At 35.1% G+C, this 17,725-nt stretch overlaps 1 protein-coding gene across 13 annotated transcripts in view; it reads left to right on the top strand.

Moving 5' to 3' along the window:
- HYCC2 (hyccin PI4KA lipid kinase complex subunit 2) overlaps nt 1-17,236 on the top strand; it is an 83,993-nt gene extending 66,757 nt beyond the window's left edge. For 12 of the 13 annotated variants that reach the window (XM_045806461.2, XM_087862493.1, XM_087862490.1 and 9 more), the window contains 3 exons: nt 3,888-4,047; nt 4,812-4,979; nt 9,330-17,236. In XM_045806461.2, the coding sequence (XP_045662417.1) occupies nt 3,888-4,047; nt 4,812-4,979; nt 9,330-9,928 (927 nt within the window). In that variant the 3' untranslated portion in view covers nt 9,929-17,236. The remainder of the gene's footprint in view (nt 1-3,887; nt 4,048-4,811; nt 4,980-9,329) is intronic. The other variant, XM_045806468.2, reaches the window with a different exon arrangement.
- The last annotated feature ends 489 nt before the right edge of the window (nt 17,237-17,725 follow it).

Genomic DNA, 17,725 nt, shown 5'->3' with positions numbered 1-17,725 from the left:
TGCTGAGTGCAGAGCGTAATGCAGGGCTTGACCCTGAGATTGCGACCTGAGCTGAAACCAAAAGTCGGACACTCAACTGACTGCACCACCCAGGCACCCCAAGAGTACAGTTTTTTTTTTTTTTTAAAGATTTTATTTATTTGTTTGACAGAGAGAGAGACAGCCAGTGAGAGAGGGAACCAAGCAGGGGGAGTGGGAGAGGAAGAAGCAGGCTCCCAGCAGAGGAGTCTGATGTGGGGCTTGATCCCAGGATCACGCCCTGAGCCGAAAGCAGACACTTAACTACTGCGCTACGCAGGCACCCCAAGAGTACAAGTTTTAAAGCTATTTTCTTTGTATTATTTTTTATATTTTAAGCTAACTATAAATTTATTGAGGTAGCATTTACAGTAATTCTTTGCTATTTGAATTTCCATTTTTTTCCCTCATGTCAGCATGCTTAATTTTATTCTAAGGGTTATATTAAAACAAATGGATAACAAGTTAAAATAATTACATCATCATAATAATACTGTGCATTTGTGAGACTCCGTAAATTCATACTTTTCTCCTTGCAACAGTCTTACAAATGAAGTAGAGATGGCATTTCCAAGGTAAGCTAGGTAAAGATATTAGTAATCTCTAGCCTAGAGCAAGCCTTTGTTATGCAGGGTCTTTGAGGGATCCAGCAAACAATTCTCCTTTATTAAAATCTGGAGCCAGGTGATAGATAGATAAAATAGTTGGCAGGTAGAGAAACAGGCATCAGCTTTATTCCTGATTAAAGCTAAATTGAAAGACTTACCTCCCCACCCCCTGGTCTAGATGTTGGAACAGCCCCCTGGAGAAATTTGAGTTGGCGGAGCTGGCACACTTGTCCAGGTTGCTGCATTTTACTTGTCCTTTCCAAATGGAGAGAAAGGGAGAAATACAATTCTCCAGCTCAAGATCTTTGCTAGCTTAGCACTACCCATTTAAGAAATATGCATCAGTTGATGATAATTACTTTCCTCTTTTTTGTGGAGGGAGAGAAAGTGGTGGGACAAAATGCCAGACATGTTTAGGGAAAATTTCTCCTTACGGAAACAAAGGAGTGAAAAGAAGGCTAGTTTTTTTTTTTTTTTTTTATGAGAAATAAAATTTTGCTTGTTATTTTTCTTTTTTTTAATAATTTTTTATTATATTATGTTAGTCACCATATAGTACATCCCTAGTTTTTGATGTAGTGTTCCATGATTCATTACTTGCGTATAACACCCAGTGCACCATGGAATACGTGCCCTCCTTAATACCCATTACCGGCCTATTCCAATCCCCCACCACCCTCCCCATCTGAAGCCCTCAGTGTGTTTCCCAGAGTCCAGCCTCTCATGGTTCATTCCGCCTTCTGTTTATCCCCCCTTCATTCTTCCCTTTCTTCTCCTACTGATCTTCCTATTTCTTATGTTCCATAAATGAGCGAAACCATATGATAATTGTCTTTCTTTGCTTGACTTATTTCACTTAGCATTATTTCCTCCAGTCCCGCCCATGTTGCTACAAATGCTGTGAAATTGTTCTTTTTGCTGGCTGAGTAATATTCCATTGTATATATGGACCACATCTTCTTAATCCAGTCATCTGTTGAAGGGCATCTTGGCTCCTTCTACAATTTAGCTGTTGTGGACAATGCTGCTATGAACATTGGGGTGCATATGGCCCTTCTCTTCACTACGTCTGTATCTTTGGGGTAAACACCCAGTAGTGCAATGGCTGGATCATAGGGTAGCTAAATTTTTAACTTTTTAAGGGACCTCCACACTGTTTTCCAAAGCGGCTGTACCAACTCGTATTCCCACCAACAGTGTAAGAGGGATCCCCTTTCTTCACATCCTCTCCAACATTTGTTGTTTCCTGCCTTGTCAATTTTTGCCATTCTAACTGGCGTAAGGTGGTATCTTAGTGTGGTTTTGATTTGAATTTCCCTGATGGCTAATGATTTTGAACATTTTTTCATGTGTCTGTTAGCCATTTGTATGTCTTCATTGGAAAAGTGTTCATATCTTCTGCCCATTTTGTGATTTAATTATTTGTTTCCCGTGTATTGAGTTTGAGAAGTTCTTTGTAGATCTTGGATACTTGTCTTTTATCTGTAGTGTCATTTGCAAATATCTTCTCCCATTCTGTGGGCTGCCTCTTAGTTATTTGACTGTTTCCTTGGCTGTGCAGAAGCTTTTTATCTTGATGAAGTCCCACAAGTTCATTTTTTCTTTTGTTTCTCTTGCCTTTGGAGATGTGTCATGAAAAAAGTTGCCGTGGCCGATGTCAAAGAGGTTGCAGCCTATGTTCTCCTCTATGATTTTGATGGATACCTGTCTCACATCATGGTCTTTCATCCATTTGGAGTTTATCTTTGTGTATGGTGTGAGAGAGTGGTCAAGTTTCATTCTTTTGTATATAGCTGTCCAATTTTCCCAGCACCATTTATTGAAGAGACTGTCTTTTTTCCCACCGGATGTTTTTTCCTGCTTTGTCAAAGATTAGTTGCCCAAAGAGCCAAGGGTCCATTTCTGGGTTCTCTATTCTGTTCCATTGGTCTATATGTCTGTTTTTGTGCCAGTACCATGCTGTCTTTGTGATCACAGCTTTGTAGTATAGCTTGAAATCCGGCAACGTGATGCCCCCAGCTTTGTTTTTCCTTTTCAACAATTCCTTGGCGATTTGGGGCCTTTTCTGGTTCCACACAAATTTAAGGGCTGTTTGTTCCAGTTTTTTGAAAAATGTCATTGGTATTTTGATCGGGATAGCATTGAAAGTGTAGATTGCTCTGGGTAGCATAGACATTTTAGCTATGTTTATTCTTCCGATCCATGAGCATGGAATATTTTTCCATCTTTTTGTGTCTTCTTCAATGTCTTTCAGGAGTGTTCTAGAACATAGATCCTTTACATCTCTGGTTAAGTTAATTCCGAGATAACGTGTGATTTTTGGTGCTATTGTAAATGGAATGGATTCCCTAATTTCTCTTTCTTCAGTCTCATTGTTCGTGTATAGAAATGCAACTGATTTCTGAGCATTGATTTTGTATCCCACCACATTACTGAATTGCTCTATAAGTTCTAGTAGTTTGGGGGTGGAGTCTTTTGGGTTTTCCATATAGAGTATCATGTCATCCGTGAAGAGAGACTGTTTGACAGTTTGACTTCTTCTTTGCTGATTTGGATACCTTTTATCCCTTTTTGTTGTCTGATTGCTGTTGCAAGGACTTCTAGTACTATGTTGAATAATAATGGGAGAGTGGGCATCCTTGTCTTCTTCCTAATCATAAGGGAAAGGCTTTCAGCTTTTCCCCATTGAGAATGATACTCGCTGTAGGCTTTTCATAGATGGTTTTTTGCTTGTTGTTTTTCGTCTGAAGAATCAGAAACTTCTAAATTTTCTTTAACAGGGTTCAAATGTTAAACAATTTTTCTTTCTTTGAAATGCCTTTTCTCTTTGAAAGTGAACAACTTTAAGGAATCTGTGGGGTATGTGATTCACATTTTAAAAGCAAATACTCATTTTAAAAGCTGCCTAAAGGAATACAAAACAGGGGTGCCTGGGTGGCTCAGTCGGTTAAGTGTCCAATTCTTGATTTTGGCTCAGGGCATCATGGCTGTGAGTTTGAGCCCTGTGTCTGGCCCACACTCTGGGCATGGAGCCTGCTTAAGATTCTCTCTCTCCCTTCCCCTGCCCCTCCCCATAAAAAAAACAAAAACAAAAAAAACCAGAACAATGGAGGTACAAACTTTTCTGACGCATTGTGTACTTTTATATTTTATGGTACCACTTTATATATATATTGAAAAAATTATGGAAATGTGAAGTGTAAAATAAACATAAATTATATATTCGGTGTATATATGTACAGACTTTATATTATCATTTAGGTTGCCAATGCCATGAAAAACTCATTACCGTTTGATGCTCCCGATTCTTCACAAGAAGGCCAGAAAGTACTTAAAGTGGAAGTCACTCCAACAGTGCCGAGGATTTCTCGGACTGCGATTACAACAGCTTCAATCCGTCGTCATAGATGGAGGAGAGAAGGTAAGTGTAAAATTCCTGTAGCTCATTCATGGATTCTAGCAAATTTATCACTGTTTTTATAGACTAGGTTAACACATGATATTTAGTACTCTATATAATTAAACTAAACTAAAATGATTTAGGTTTTAAATACAGCGCTAGAAATGTGTTTAAATGCCTGAATTTATTTTGATATAGATAAAGATATATATATTTTATAAAATAGAAAGATGTTATTTAGACTGCTCTATGAATGTTAAAACAAAAAACAAAAAATAAAATCAAGTTAATGTTTGTCTTTTTTTGAACTAGTAATAAGAATAAGAAGTTTCTTTAAGCCTTTATGATGGGAAAAAAGGTGCATGTATGAGCACTGTGGGAAAAAATTATATAACTGACCAAACCATTGGTGAAATACAAGCTATCCATGAAAGAGTTGATTATTGTATTTTCGATTTTTATCTTTGCTTTTCCTTTTTTTGGAGGTGCTGAATCCAGCAGTATTTTGTAGGACTTTGGTACTTGAATAGTCAAGCTGTCTTGCCTAAGATATATTAATTGCCACTTTAATGATCCCTATTTTCCTGTGCTATTCATTTGCAAACCTCACATTGTTCATCTGCCGCCTAATGTGTGTGCATGCTGTGCACACACATGTAACTATATAAATAGTATTTGTGTTTTTATCATATCCATATATACATTCTCTTATCTGCCTGGGTCAAAATGCTCAGAAAAGAATAGAGCAGCACAAAAGCACTAAAATTTTATATGTTGAATCCCAGATGGCTTTGACTTCTCAAACGAGGCTGACTCGAGTATTCCTGGCTCCCCGATCCAACACGGCTCCACTGACCTAGGGATCAAACGTGTTCAAGAGGGGGAGGTGCTGGTGCGCAGGACCCCTGAGCACGGCTCACCGGAGCCCAACTCAGCAGCAGCCACAACAGAGGGTAGGACAGAGATGAGGAGGCAGAAGTCAGTGAGGCAGTTGCTGGAGAAGGATCCTGGCTCTCTATCCCCAAGCAGAACATCTTTTCATTCTAGTGTGTGTTTCCACTATCCCAGGGTGTATTAGCTCCTCCTTGCAAGGCACACCTCCCCATATGCCTAGCGCCAGGTCAGGTACAATCTTTAGTTAACCATTTGTGCTGGCCTGGAGTCTGCATTTTGTGTAATCAAAGAACAGCTTGGCATGGCTACTAACAAGGCAGAGGCCTGTCTCCAAAAGATCTGCAAATGCTTGGGATTTTTTCATTACTGAGCATGTTTATTCTAACATTAGGAAAGGAAAAATGCACCCAATGGACATGAGCCTTTTAGTCAATATAAATTAATCTCATTTATAAAATAATATATTCCTTAAATATATGTGAAGAAAGTTTTAAAACATTAATAGATTATCTATGAGAAATTGGATAAAGTGGAGCTGGCCGATTTATCTCTAATTCCAGGTTGGTCAGTTAACAAGAATTTCTTAGCTCTTTGACAGCGTACACCAGTATTTATCACTTTTACAATCTGTGGGTCAAGTTACTTGGGTCTAACTAGTGAACTACTAGCCTCTTTCTTCTATAAATGTGTTATACTGGTCCACACTACATTTTGTCATTTATTGTAAATAATGATTGTCTTCTGTAGCTCTCAAACAGAAATTGAAATGTATTATTTAGAGTTCAGGTATCCTAGTAGATCCTTGTTTCTATAGTGTAGGTATCTCAAAATGAGAATTTTTCCCCCCCAAATCACCACCACCACCATCACTGCCACCGTCACTACCACATCTGTAAAAGAACACTTCTCTCCAATAGAAAACTATTTATTTGCTGTTTTACATGTGATGCCCATAGGAATTGACTTTGTGAAAGAGGGAACTGTAGCCTAATAGTTTTTCATTATTTAATATATTGCTACCATGGAACCTTTACACTAATTAATAAAATATAGCAAATAGTTTTAAAATAGGTTATATATTTTTACTTAAGACCAAACATATATGTAGCAGTTACCTTCCACCTTAAGGAAGTCTCTTGCTCTTTGGTGCATTAGAAATTTGAGCATGCTCAGTAAGAATCTAAATCTACCTTCTGTTCCCTTGCCCATTTGCCCACATTGACCTTAACTTCATTTAACAGTGTTGCATGTGCATGATCTAGGGACCCAAAGGAGTTGGTGCTTTTTTACAGAGATCCTGTGAAAGATGCAGCCTTCCCTTTTCATTTTCTATCTCTTTATGTTATCCCTGAGATAGTCAAAAGGCATAAAAATAAGTATATGAATAGATGTCAAACCCAGAGTTGGCCTAAATTGAACAACAGCCTGTTTTTCAACATTCCTGAGGACTAAAGGAGCCAGCCACTTGATATATCTACTACCATTGTTAGAATGTTGGATTATTTGTGCTAAATGTAATACTATGTTATCATAATTAAGACTTGATGAAATTCTAGAGTGTGGGATTAGGTTGAAACATTTCTTCCAATTCATCAAAAGTCGTATACGTTGAAAAAGGAACCAAAATAGTAGTTCTTTTAAAATATCCTATTAAGGGGTGCCTGGCTGGCTCAAGTTGGTAGAGCGTGCAGCTCTTGATCTTGGGGTTGTGAGTTCAAGACCCACATTGGGTGTAGAGATCACTGAAAAATAAAATCCTTAAAAAATAATAAAATATCTAATTAAATATTAAAATATATTCTAATTAAAAATTAAAATATCGTATTTTAATATCTCCTGTCACTGATAAAAATTTAAGTTGGTTAGGGTGGGGTATCACCACAAGGAAAGAGGAGTAAATTCTTTCAGTGTGTTTGAAGTTTCTCAAAAATTACTTTGCCTTTTAATCTAGATTAATTTTATCATTAAATCAATATTAGTAGAAGCTAAATCTATAAGGAAAGGCAGACTGAATAGAAAAATTCATTAAAGGGGTGCTCATTGGCTCAGTCGGTTGAGCACTGTCTCTTGATTTTGGCTCAGGTCATGATTTCAAGGTCCTGGGAATGAGCCCTATATCAGGCTCCCTGTTTAATGGGGAGTCTGCTTGTCTCACTCTCCATCTGCCTCTTCCTCCACTCACACTGTCTCCCTATCCCTCTCTCTCACTCTCCCTCTCTCTCTCACACGTAAATAAATAAATCTTTAAAAAGAAAGAAAGTAAGCTCATTAAAGATCCTTTTTGGTTATCTTCCGTATAGATCATGAGTAGTAGTGTCACCCAGGGAGAAAATTAGAAAGGAAAAATGTTGTAAGACATAACTGCCTTTTTATTCTTTGAGGTTTTTTAAATGGAAGGAAATAACTAAAACCTATGTTTTAGTAATTCTGAAGTTGGCTGGAGCTTTTGTATTGACATTACTATTTGGTCTTTTAAAAGAATTTAGTATGATGGTTTTAAATCATTAAAATTATATTTGTTATATGTTGAAATTGAAGGGAGACCATAAGCCCATCACATACCCTTATCCTGATTGTCAAGTAACATTTTATTTGTGACTTTTAAAGTTGGATTTAAAATTATTGCCAAACCGAGGACAATGCCTGTGATTATAAAGTATTGTCAGTGTTCCACTGTATTGAAAGAGCATTTCTTATTATATAAAATATCAGCAGATTCTCTTGCATGGTGGCTTTTATGTTATCATCATCTCTTTTATGGCCATATTGCTTGGGCATCAGACCTGCATGAGGCAAGATTTAGACGCTAGCACTAAATCTCTCAGTCTCCTTTCCTCAGTAAATATAGATGTATATCTGATGATACATTTCTGTTCACTCCGGTTTTGTATTACTGATACAATTGTGAACCAGTAAATATCTTTTCTTGGGCATTTTGGAATTCTTTATAGTAACTGTAAATAAATTGCTGAGATGATACCATATGAATATAATTTAAAGTTTCATTTTGAGTTACATTATATACTCTTTTGAAGAAGGGGTTGAGAGAAGTGGTGCCAGCTGCATTTTCATATGGCTTTGCATGATGGTTGAAGATTATTAAACTGCTGGATATAATAACATGCCTTTTGCTTTAAAGATAGCCTTATTTGTTCTTCTTTTGAAAGAAGGAAATAGCTAATCCATATAAGAAAATATATCTAAGAAAATATTTTTATTTTTCTAGGTACTTTGTTAAATAAAGATTGTGTTTAAATATTTTATGTGTATTTTACTTAGATAACCTGTATCTCAAAGTAATATTTGTTTAGAATTCTTTCCTAATATTTTACCTTAACTGTAATATTGATATCTGTATGTAGATTCAGATTAAACTTTCTTGCAGTCTGGCAAACATACATAATGATGTAGCAAACTGCTGTCTGTTTTGAAAGAATCAAATGTATTACTTTCCAAGAGAGTGTTGATCATACTTTCAGTAAGAGGATTAGGCTTTCTGGAAAACCCAAATTGAATATATTAGATATGCTTCTCCCTTTCTAACAAAAATCCCAAGATAAGGATTATTTCGTTAACTGTGGTTTCTGCATAAAACATAATGGGACACCATAGTATTTTGTGATTATGACAATAATACATCTCAAGATGAAAAATTTAAATTCTTGCAGCTACATAATATAGAAAGTAAAAATCCTTAACTATTCCTACTAGTTACTCTCTGATAATCAAATATTTTCTTCACATTAATTGGTCGAGAAAATATGGAAACCAGTGAGTAGATATCCCCATAAGACAAAATATAAGTATGAAATTACTGGAAACGATGTAGTTTTTTGAGTTAAAAACTCTAGTAATTCCATGTTAAAGGTTTTAAAGCCATGTAGAAGTATTTAGCTGTTTAGTAAATGTAAAATTGTACTGGCCTTAAAAAGTGTTTGGCTTGTAGGGATAATGAGTTTGGCATTATACTGGGTGACTGCAATCCGAAGAGGGTCTCTTTTGTATGGTCTCTCTTAATGGTGGGCTAAGGAAGATAAAAAATTTTGATTTTTTTTTTTAAACAGATAGATATGGTCACCTCAAATAGACAAGGGTATATTATAAAGATTTGTAACGAAATGTATTTCACCTAAAGTTGTTTTATATGCCTAAATATTGAGGTACTAAGTTGGTGTATAGTCTTACAAAAGCTGGACTAATTAAAGCTGAATGAACACAGTGAATAACATATTAGAATTCTGTGTAGATTAAACTTTCTTCCCCTAAATTATTTAGGGGAAGTGTTGACAACAGGGCCATTGCCAGCCTATAGCAAACATTACCCAAGAGATAAGGTCAGTTGAGTTTTTATTCACAGTTCCTTCTTTTTTAATGTAGCTATTGCTGAGTCTGTCTGATTTGTTTTTTAGGTGCTGAGGGTGTAAATGGAGAAGAGTCGGTAAACCTAAATGATGCAGATGAAGGATTTTCATCAGGGGCTTCCCTCAGCAGTCAGCCAATTGGGACCAAACCATCCTCCTCTTCTCAGAGGGGGAGCTTAAGGAAAGTAGCAACTGGGCGTTCAGCTAAGGATAAAGAAACAGCCTCTGTCATCAAATCCAGTGAGAGCCCTCGAGATTCAGTCATTCGCAGGCAGTATGTACAGCAACCAGCTGATCTTAGTGTAGATTCAATCGAGCTGACACCGATGAAGAAACACCTGAGCCTGCCTGCCGGCCAGGTGGTGCCAAAAACCAATAGTATAAGTCTAATCCGGACAGCCAGTGCTTCCTCAAGCAAATCATTTGACTATGTAAATGGCAGTCAAGCATGTACCAGCATTGGGGTTGGCACTGAGGGAGTTACTAATTTAGCAGCTAACAATGTAAATCGATACTCAACTATCAGTCTACAGGAAGACCGGCTAGGTCAAGGTGGAGAAGGTAAAGAGCTCCTCAGCCCAGGAGCTCCCTTAACCAAGCAGTCTCGATCCCCAAGTTTCAATATGCAGCTAATATCCCAGGTGTAGTTCTGACATCCTCTCTCATCTTTCTGCTTACCCTTTAAACTGAACATTTCATTGTATAAGACACTTCATCCCACATTGTGAAAATATTGGTCATCGTAATCAGATTTGATTTAGTTTAGGTATCTTCATACTGTATTTTGTATGGAAACAGCAATAAGGTTTTCTTTTTCCTCCTTCCTATATCTTCTCTTCACCTTATTCCTTGTAAATGTGTTTGTGAAGCAGTATAAAATGTATGCATTTTCCATGCCTTCCTTTCTCCTTGGGTGATGTGCAATCCATCGTAGGCTGATCGGTCCCATTTCAACACTGTGAGACTGAGGATATGTTAGAGGAAATGGTGTATATGATCCCTATGAAATGATTCTTTGGCTTTCGTTAAAAAAACAAAACAAAACGGGTTTGTTCTCATAATCTATAGAACTGTGGAGATTACTGGATCATATTTTTTTCTCTTTTAACCAGGAGTGCCTCAGAGATTCTGCTATGACTTTGGACTTCTCTGAGTCTGTGCAATCATTTTCTTGAGAAGCATGGGGAAAGGTGGTAGACTGCTGCACTTTTTCATTAAAATGTGGGTGGTTCTTTTTCCCCCCATCTCCTTTATTTCGAGGACACAAATGTTCAGTTACTGAGGCATTTAAATCAAGTTTGGCCCCCTCCTTTGGAGGGCAGGGCTCAAAGTTGTTTGTGTAATTGATAATGCACTTTCTCAATGGCTCTACAGTCATTATTAACATGTCTTCCCTCCTCCCCACAAGGACATAGGTCATTTCTGTCCTTAAAGTTTGAACAGCTAACAAATCAGAGAATCCAAGGGGCATGTTCTATTTCCCAGGAATGATTGACACTTTGGTGCTGGGGTTTTGTGCGGGGGGAGGGGGCGGTTTTTGTTTAGCTTGTGTGGGACTGTGTGTGTGAGGGGAAGTTTTGATAGGTTTTTTTTTTTTTTTTTCCTTTGTGAGCTGATGATGACTGAAGTAGAACAAGTACGTCTTCAGGTAAAGAGAGGGATTTCTCAACCCACTTTCTGTGATGTCAGACTATTGGAGAAACCCTTTCAGCTGCTTTCTAGATGTACCTAAATTCAGTCAGATACTTTGGATTAAGAAACCTGAAGTCCTGATAGATCATATACTCCAAGGAAATACATCAGGGACAGATAATTGGCTGAAAACACTGATGCTTCAATGTGACACATTTTTATAGAACATTTCTACCAGGGGGTACTGACTTGATTTCTCCTATAAGAACCACACTGCCTTTGTGTTTAATGTAATGCAATTTGTGTACCTTCTAATCATATATCTGCAAAAGTTTCTCATTTTTATAAAACTTTGAAATCATGCCAGTAAGCTAGATGTTGAATGTATGTAAGTAGCATTTGGTAACTGTGCTAAGAGGCTACAAAAATGCATTATTAGTTAAAAAAAAAAATTTTTTTTTTTTTAGTTCTGATTTGGTTGGGTAAGATTTCAGTATAAGTTCTTTTGGGTCTCAGGCTCTAATGCTTGATTGAAAAAAGAAGAAAATATATTGGTTTTTGAAAATCAGTGTATTGTGACTTGAACTGCTATATGTTATCCTTCCACAAAATACATCAGAGATATTAGTGCTTTGTATATTTAGACATTTTTATTTTATTATTGTGAAAGAAAAATATACTGAATTTATAGAAAGCAAGTATTCTCCTAATTAACAAAGTTTAAAATATTATCTCTATCAATTAAAATTACAACAGATTTTGATAAAGTACAGAAAAATGCCTCTTGTTTTTTTCCACATCTGAAAACCTCCCCCCTCCTCCTCTTATTTAATTGTAAGAGGGTTTGTTTTGTTTTGTTTTGTTTTGGAGGGGATTTTTTTTAGAATCTTTATAAGAACAATGAGACGCTTATTTGAATTTGGCAGTCTGTAACACTTTTCAGCTCATAGAAAATGGAAAACTAGAACCTGATCTAATTCAACCAGTACTACTACTACAACATTGCCAAAGTCTGGGATAAAGTTAAAAGTGTATAAATAGAAATGTATTGATTTGTGTGTATGTGCACGTGTGTGTGTGTGTGTGTGTGTGCATGTATATATATATATATATATCACAAAGACATATGTTAGATGTCCCTTTTAATTTAAGGGATGTCAGATAAATGAGTTTGAAAGCAGCCAAAATAAATGTCCAGAGATCTATAGCATACTGAGGAAAGCAAAGTTTCAGGTAGGAAAAGAAAAGAGCATTGTTCTTACCAAGCGGTAAGATCTTGGCCATGGCTGGAGGTCGTTCACTTTATGGCAGAAATGCCTGGTTCATTTAGGAGGCTGGCAGGTTGTTTGAATTCAACAAGTTGTGTCTTTAATGGCATCTAAATCTACCTTGATTTAGTTAAAGCACACACACACACAAAAACCCAAAAAACAAATAATACCAAATTACAGCAAAAGCTGTAATAAATATAATAAATATCCCTTTTGTTTTGTTAAAAATCTTAAACTTGAAAAGTTGGTTTTGGAAAACTTTTCAGCTTATAGGATTTCACTTATCTGTGTGTATATACATATTTTGTATGTATGCATACCCATTAATGTTTCAGAACTCTGTAACATTTTGTTCTTTTAAGTTATGTGATTTGGCCTTAATGAAGAAACCTTTCATTTAGCTCTAACTGTGCATTCAGGGTCTTAGAACAGATTTCCTGTGCAAGATATAATTAAAATTTAGTTTAATAAACCATAAGTCAAATTTTCTAAGAGATTTCTTTTATATTAATTTGCATTATTGTCATTTAATTCAAAATAGTTTTCAGGTATAGAACAGCTGTAACCCATATATGCCAGCAATAGTCATACTTTATTCTTTTACAACCTGTATGTATGTGTGTATGTATGTATGTATGTATGTATGCATGCATGTATGTATTACCTTTCATAAGGAAAGGTCTTTCCCCCGTGGAAAAGCTCATTACAGAGAAAATACTTGTTTTCTATAATAAATCAATTTGTTTGATGCCATCTATGCCAGGTTGGATTAAGAAATACAAAGAAATATCTGAAGCTTTTGGTTACTCTTCTCTATTACATTAATTTTAATTATGTTACTAGAAATCAACCTAAAATGTAAAGTGTGGAAAGCTAACTTAGAAGTAAGATTTTAAATATAAAAAATATTTTGAGAAGCTTGGAGGGGGAAGTGATTGTAATTAGAAATCCTGACCCCTGCCACCACTCTTATTCTCCCAGTTACTCTTCTGTGCCTGTTTATAGAGTCAGAATTTTTGTGCTAGACAAGACCCTATAAATAATCTAGTCACCCAGTGACCCCTCCCCAAATATCTATCCTCAGGAAACTGAGGCTCAAAAGGTTGTGACATGATCAAAGTCACATAACTAAGAAGCAGAGCCAGAATATAACTTGTCTCCTGTCAAATGCATATAAACACCCCACTGCCTCCCTGTACTCATACTATAGTAAATGTGGTATGTAACACTCTCTCTTTCTGCAGTTTCTTTACAGTTCTGGTCTAGTAGTTGGTGAATATAGCACATTAAGAAAAGTATTTAATCCAGAAAAAATGTAGAGTAATAAACATAGATGGGGAAGTGTTGGAAATGTAGGTATCTATACCACAGATGTAAGGATACATTTTTCTTATTCTAATTTATGCCTTACTATTTTCTGCCACATAACAGTTGTATGCTGCCATTTTATAGTTGATTATATTTCTGGGGATTTATTTTAAATGCAAGATAAACCCAAAGAAATGGCTTTGATCAGTGTTTCTAGCTATTTTAAAGTAATTGAATCTGCCAGCTTTCACAGTCACCTGGTAGCAAGTTAATTGTTTTTGCGCAATGGAGTATTGCAAAGTAAAGATGAAATAAATTTTATTCCATTAATTTCTAATGTTGAAAAAAATTGAACTTGTGCTTTAGAATAGATACAAGCAATATTTATGTGGTTGATAAAGGTTTATAGTGTGAAGCTTATGATTCCATAATGAAATGGTGACCATTATGTCATTTAAAGTGTATATACCGTATAAAATGTCTTAAATGCGGTAGTCTCAGCTATATAAGCTCAATATTTCCAATGTATATTCTCAAATTCCACTTAGTAGCTTTAAATTAATTGTAACTATTTATTAGACACTGGAATACTGAGAATAACTTCTTTGAGATTTTTTTTGCACTATTTTTGTGACTATTTTAAGGAAGTGAGGTGTTTCTGCTACCTCACTTTGTGAGGTTTTTATGGGTCCATTTCTGAGTACTTTAGTTGACAATCAGTTGTCTCATTTAATTCTCTGCATGTTCATTTGTAAATTTAAAAAATTAGTATCTGTCGTTAGGGGGTAGTATACTATTTATATAAACACTGGCAAGGAGGAGCTCTCCATTTCTGATCTTGGATTACAAAGTAAGTTTTTATTTTAATCAGTATTTCAGTTATGTATTTGTTTTTCAGGTTAAAAATGTTTAATAGGTCATGCCAGTGGTCAGAAAATCTGTAAGAATTTTAGAGCAACTTTTCTATACTATGGCTGTGTTAAAGTCTGAATATGAGACTTTTTATCTTTCAAGTTGAATGATTATTGTCATGTTTCAAACCACTAAGTCGGTTGAGACACTCATTTGTAATACTTCAATTTTTTTTAAAGTGCTTTTGAGAAACAAGTTATTTGAAAACCTACTAGAAGTTATTGATAAATTAAACTCTCAAAAATTAGAATATTTGCCAGATTATAAGATGGAATGCAGTGTAAAATTGTCAACAGTGCTAATAAAATCACGAGTCACCAGATTGATACAATTTTCCATTTCCAGGGTGGTCATGTTGATACTATAAGGCATAAGTTTTAGTATTACCTGCATTCTGTACCTAATGGGTATATCATATTGGCACTGAATATACATAGGAAATAATATTCATAAAGTCAACCAATGTGCACTTAAACTATATTAGATTTTTGGCAGTGCCAGAAATCTGTATGGTGATCCTGCCATTAGAATTAGAGGAGTCCTCGTCACCCAACCTTCCCCTACCCCTATAGGCACATTCCTTCTAAACCTGCCCACACAACTACAGGCTTTGGGAAACTTCAGTCGCTTCAGTATTTCTTAACCACTAGTCACATGAGAAATATACACATGAGCAAAGAGTTCAGGATAGAAGTTAGCAGAAAGCTGGGAATGATGTGAAATAACTGGCAGCATAGTACAGAAATGTAGGTTCTCTGTTTTACTTTGGGTCTTGAGAAAATGTTTACAAATTAAGGCACATTCATATGTCTGCTATTATGCTATTAGGCTTATAGATTTTACCAAAAAAATAGAATTAAGTGTAGCTTACAGTATATATGTCTTTTTTTTTTTATAATTGTGTATCTGGAGGTAGGTTCAATAAGAAAATTTTTATTTTCAAAGAGAAATGAACTTAATTGGACAATCCATCCCCAACTACAGAATTGATATTAAACTGGTTTGCTGTATTTGAGTGTCAACAGCTCAGTGTTAATTGTATCAGAGGAAATTCTTTACAACTTTGTTGATTATAAAATTTACCAAAGAAAATGTCTCAACCAAATATAATTTTTAAAGTACCTAACTACGAAGGAATGAGGTCCTTTTAACATAAAGGATTGATTTCTAGCCCTGGGGGAAATAAATACTATAAGATTTCTTTGATTTGCAACATAGGTCTACAGTTCCTACAAGATTCCATTTGAGGTTTTCTTACGTCAACATTTTACACCTCCAGCAAAAGTACCAGTTAAGAAAGCCAAATATTATCCCATATGGCACATTTTCATGTCTCCTTAACTCAAGGATTCTATTCATCAGTATTGAATAAAAAAGAGGAGAAACTCCTAAAATTGGTATATTGTAGGATATCATGGATTTTTTTTTTAATAAAATTGAGGGCGGAGTTATGGAAATGTACTTTTTAAGTAATGGCAGTTATTTCCAGTAAGTATGATATTGGCTATGATGGTACGTTTTTACATAATTTGTGTACATGATCACTCTGGGTGTTTTTTTTTTTCTTTGCAGAAAACAGCTAAAACACTCATTTTTTAAGTGTATAGACCACTAAGAACTAATGGATTTACTTAAACTATTAAGTAACAATTTATTTGGGCAAACACAAAATGTATATTAACTAATGTTGCAAACAGGTTTTGTGTATTTTTTTTTCGTATCAGGTGGTAGTTAAAAAGTAATGAATGTATTGATCAGCTGTCTTGGAAAGAGAAGATTGGCTAACAATTATTAATGTAGATTTTGGATTTTTTTTTTTAAGTTTTATCATCCAGACTGAATTGAGAGAGAAGCTCAATGCTCCATGTGTTGCTTAAAAATATTTGTGGGGTGCCTGGCTGTCTCAGTCCTTAGAGCATGCGATTCTAGTATGTTGTAAGTTCAAGCCCCACGTTGGGTGTAGAGATTACTTAAAATCTATTAAAAAATGAATAAATATTTGTAATAAGTTCAACTACTTTACGGTGAATCTTGATTCTCATTCTAAAAATTATGCTGACTTTACATTCATTGTAACTGGTTAAGAGAAACCATTTTTATGGTGCAAAGATTATTTTCCCACTATTTTTCTCATAATAATTTGGCTCTTCTTAGCTACAATTTCTGAAGGGTTTTTATTATAGCATTATATAGTCTGATCTCTGTCACAATGGACAAGTAAACAGGAGATACCCCACTTTCACATGTTTGCTTCATAAAAGGATATGGAATGTATAGATCAGCTCTTCTTGGTTTTTTTTTTTTTTTTTTCTGTTTTTTTTTTTTTTTTTTTTTTTTCCAGACCCGCATCAACCTGCAGCTTGGTATAAATTTCCCAAGTATTCAGAGAATCATGCTGGTGAAAATTTAAATAGGAGAGGCATGAAGAAAATAAAGATTTCTATTGACTGATGTCCTTTCAACCTAGGACTAGTGAAACTTTCATTTTTTCAGAGCTGAAGAAAAAAACCGTACATTTAAGATCATATTTATTGGTGCATGTAAGCCATTATCTTAACTGTCTTACTGAATTGGTTAATGCTGTTGATTGTTGAAATGTGAAACGTAGTCACTGTTGACCTTGTAAATATCTGCCAGAGATGAAAAACTATTTTAATTTATTGTAAATAAAGATGTATAAAATTCATTATCAGTCTGCAATGCAGAAACCTGAGATGTTAAATATTGTGTTTCTTGAGAAATGTGTAATTTTCCTCTAGATGTATCTAGTTACATTAAGAATGTAAATTTTCTTTTGTACAGTATAAAAATACAGCTTTATTTGGCTTTTGACTGGATTCCCCTGACTTAATTTTATATCTTACCTAAATTTTATACCATAAAATGGTCCTTTGTTGTATTTTTCTTTTCAAAGCATGGCATTTTATTTATGTATGTCTGAACTTTTTATTTATAGGACACCCTATTAAGGCAATTTGTAGAACTAATTAAAGCAATATATAAAATTACATATATTACCATAAAATAAACATGAAGGCAGAAGTGGAATTAATACATAAAATGTGCCATACGTTTCTGTATGTTATTGTTGAGATACAGATTTATCTCTGAACTTTAAAGCAGCCAAATGTAGAGAGATTAATTACAGGACCTTCAGAATCCTTAATATAAGACAAATCAGTTTCTCAGATGAAGCACAACTGTTTCTAAAACTGAAGTGTTAGAAAATTTTCTCTCTTAAGGTCCTTATAAAGAGGAGCCAGCATTACTACCTGTCATTTACACTCTCTTCAGCAATGTATGAAAGTGCCTGTTTCCCTG

The sequence above is a fragment of the Ursus americanus genome, chromosome 1 (assembly GCF_024610735.1).
Source record: "Ursus americanus isolate L20-20 chromosome 1, mUrsAme1.1.p, whole genome shotgun sequence".
Classification (NCBI taxonomy): Eukaryota; Metazoa; Chordata; class Mammalia; order Carnivora; family Ursidae; genus Ursus; species Ursus americanus.
The sequence above is the reverse complement of the archived record's forward strand: the minus strand, read 5'-3'. Positions and strand labels throughout refer to the sequence as shown.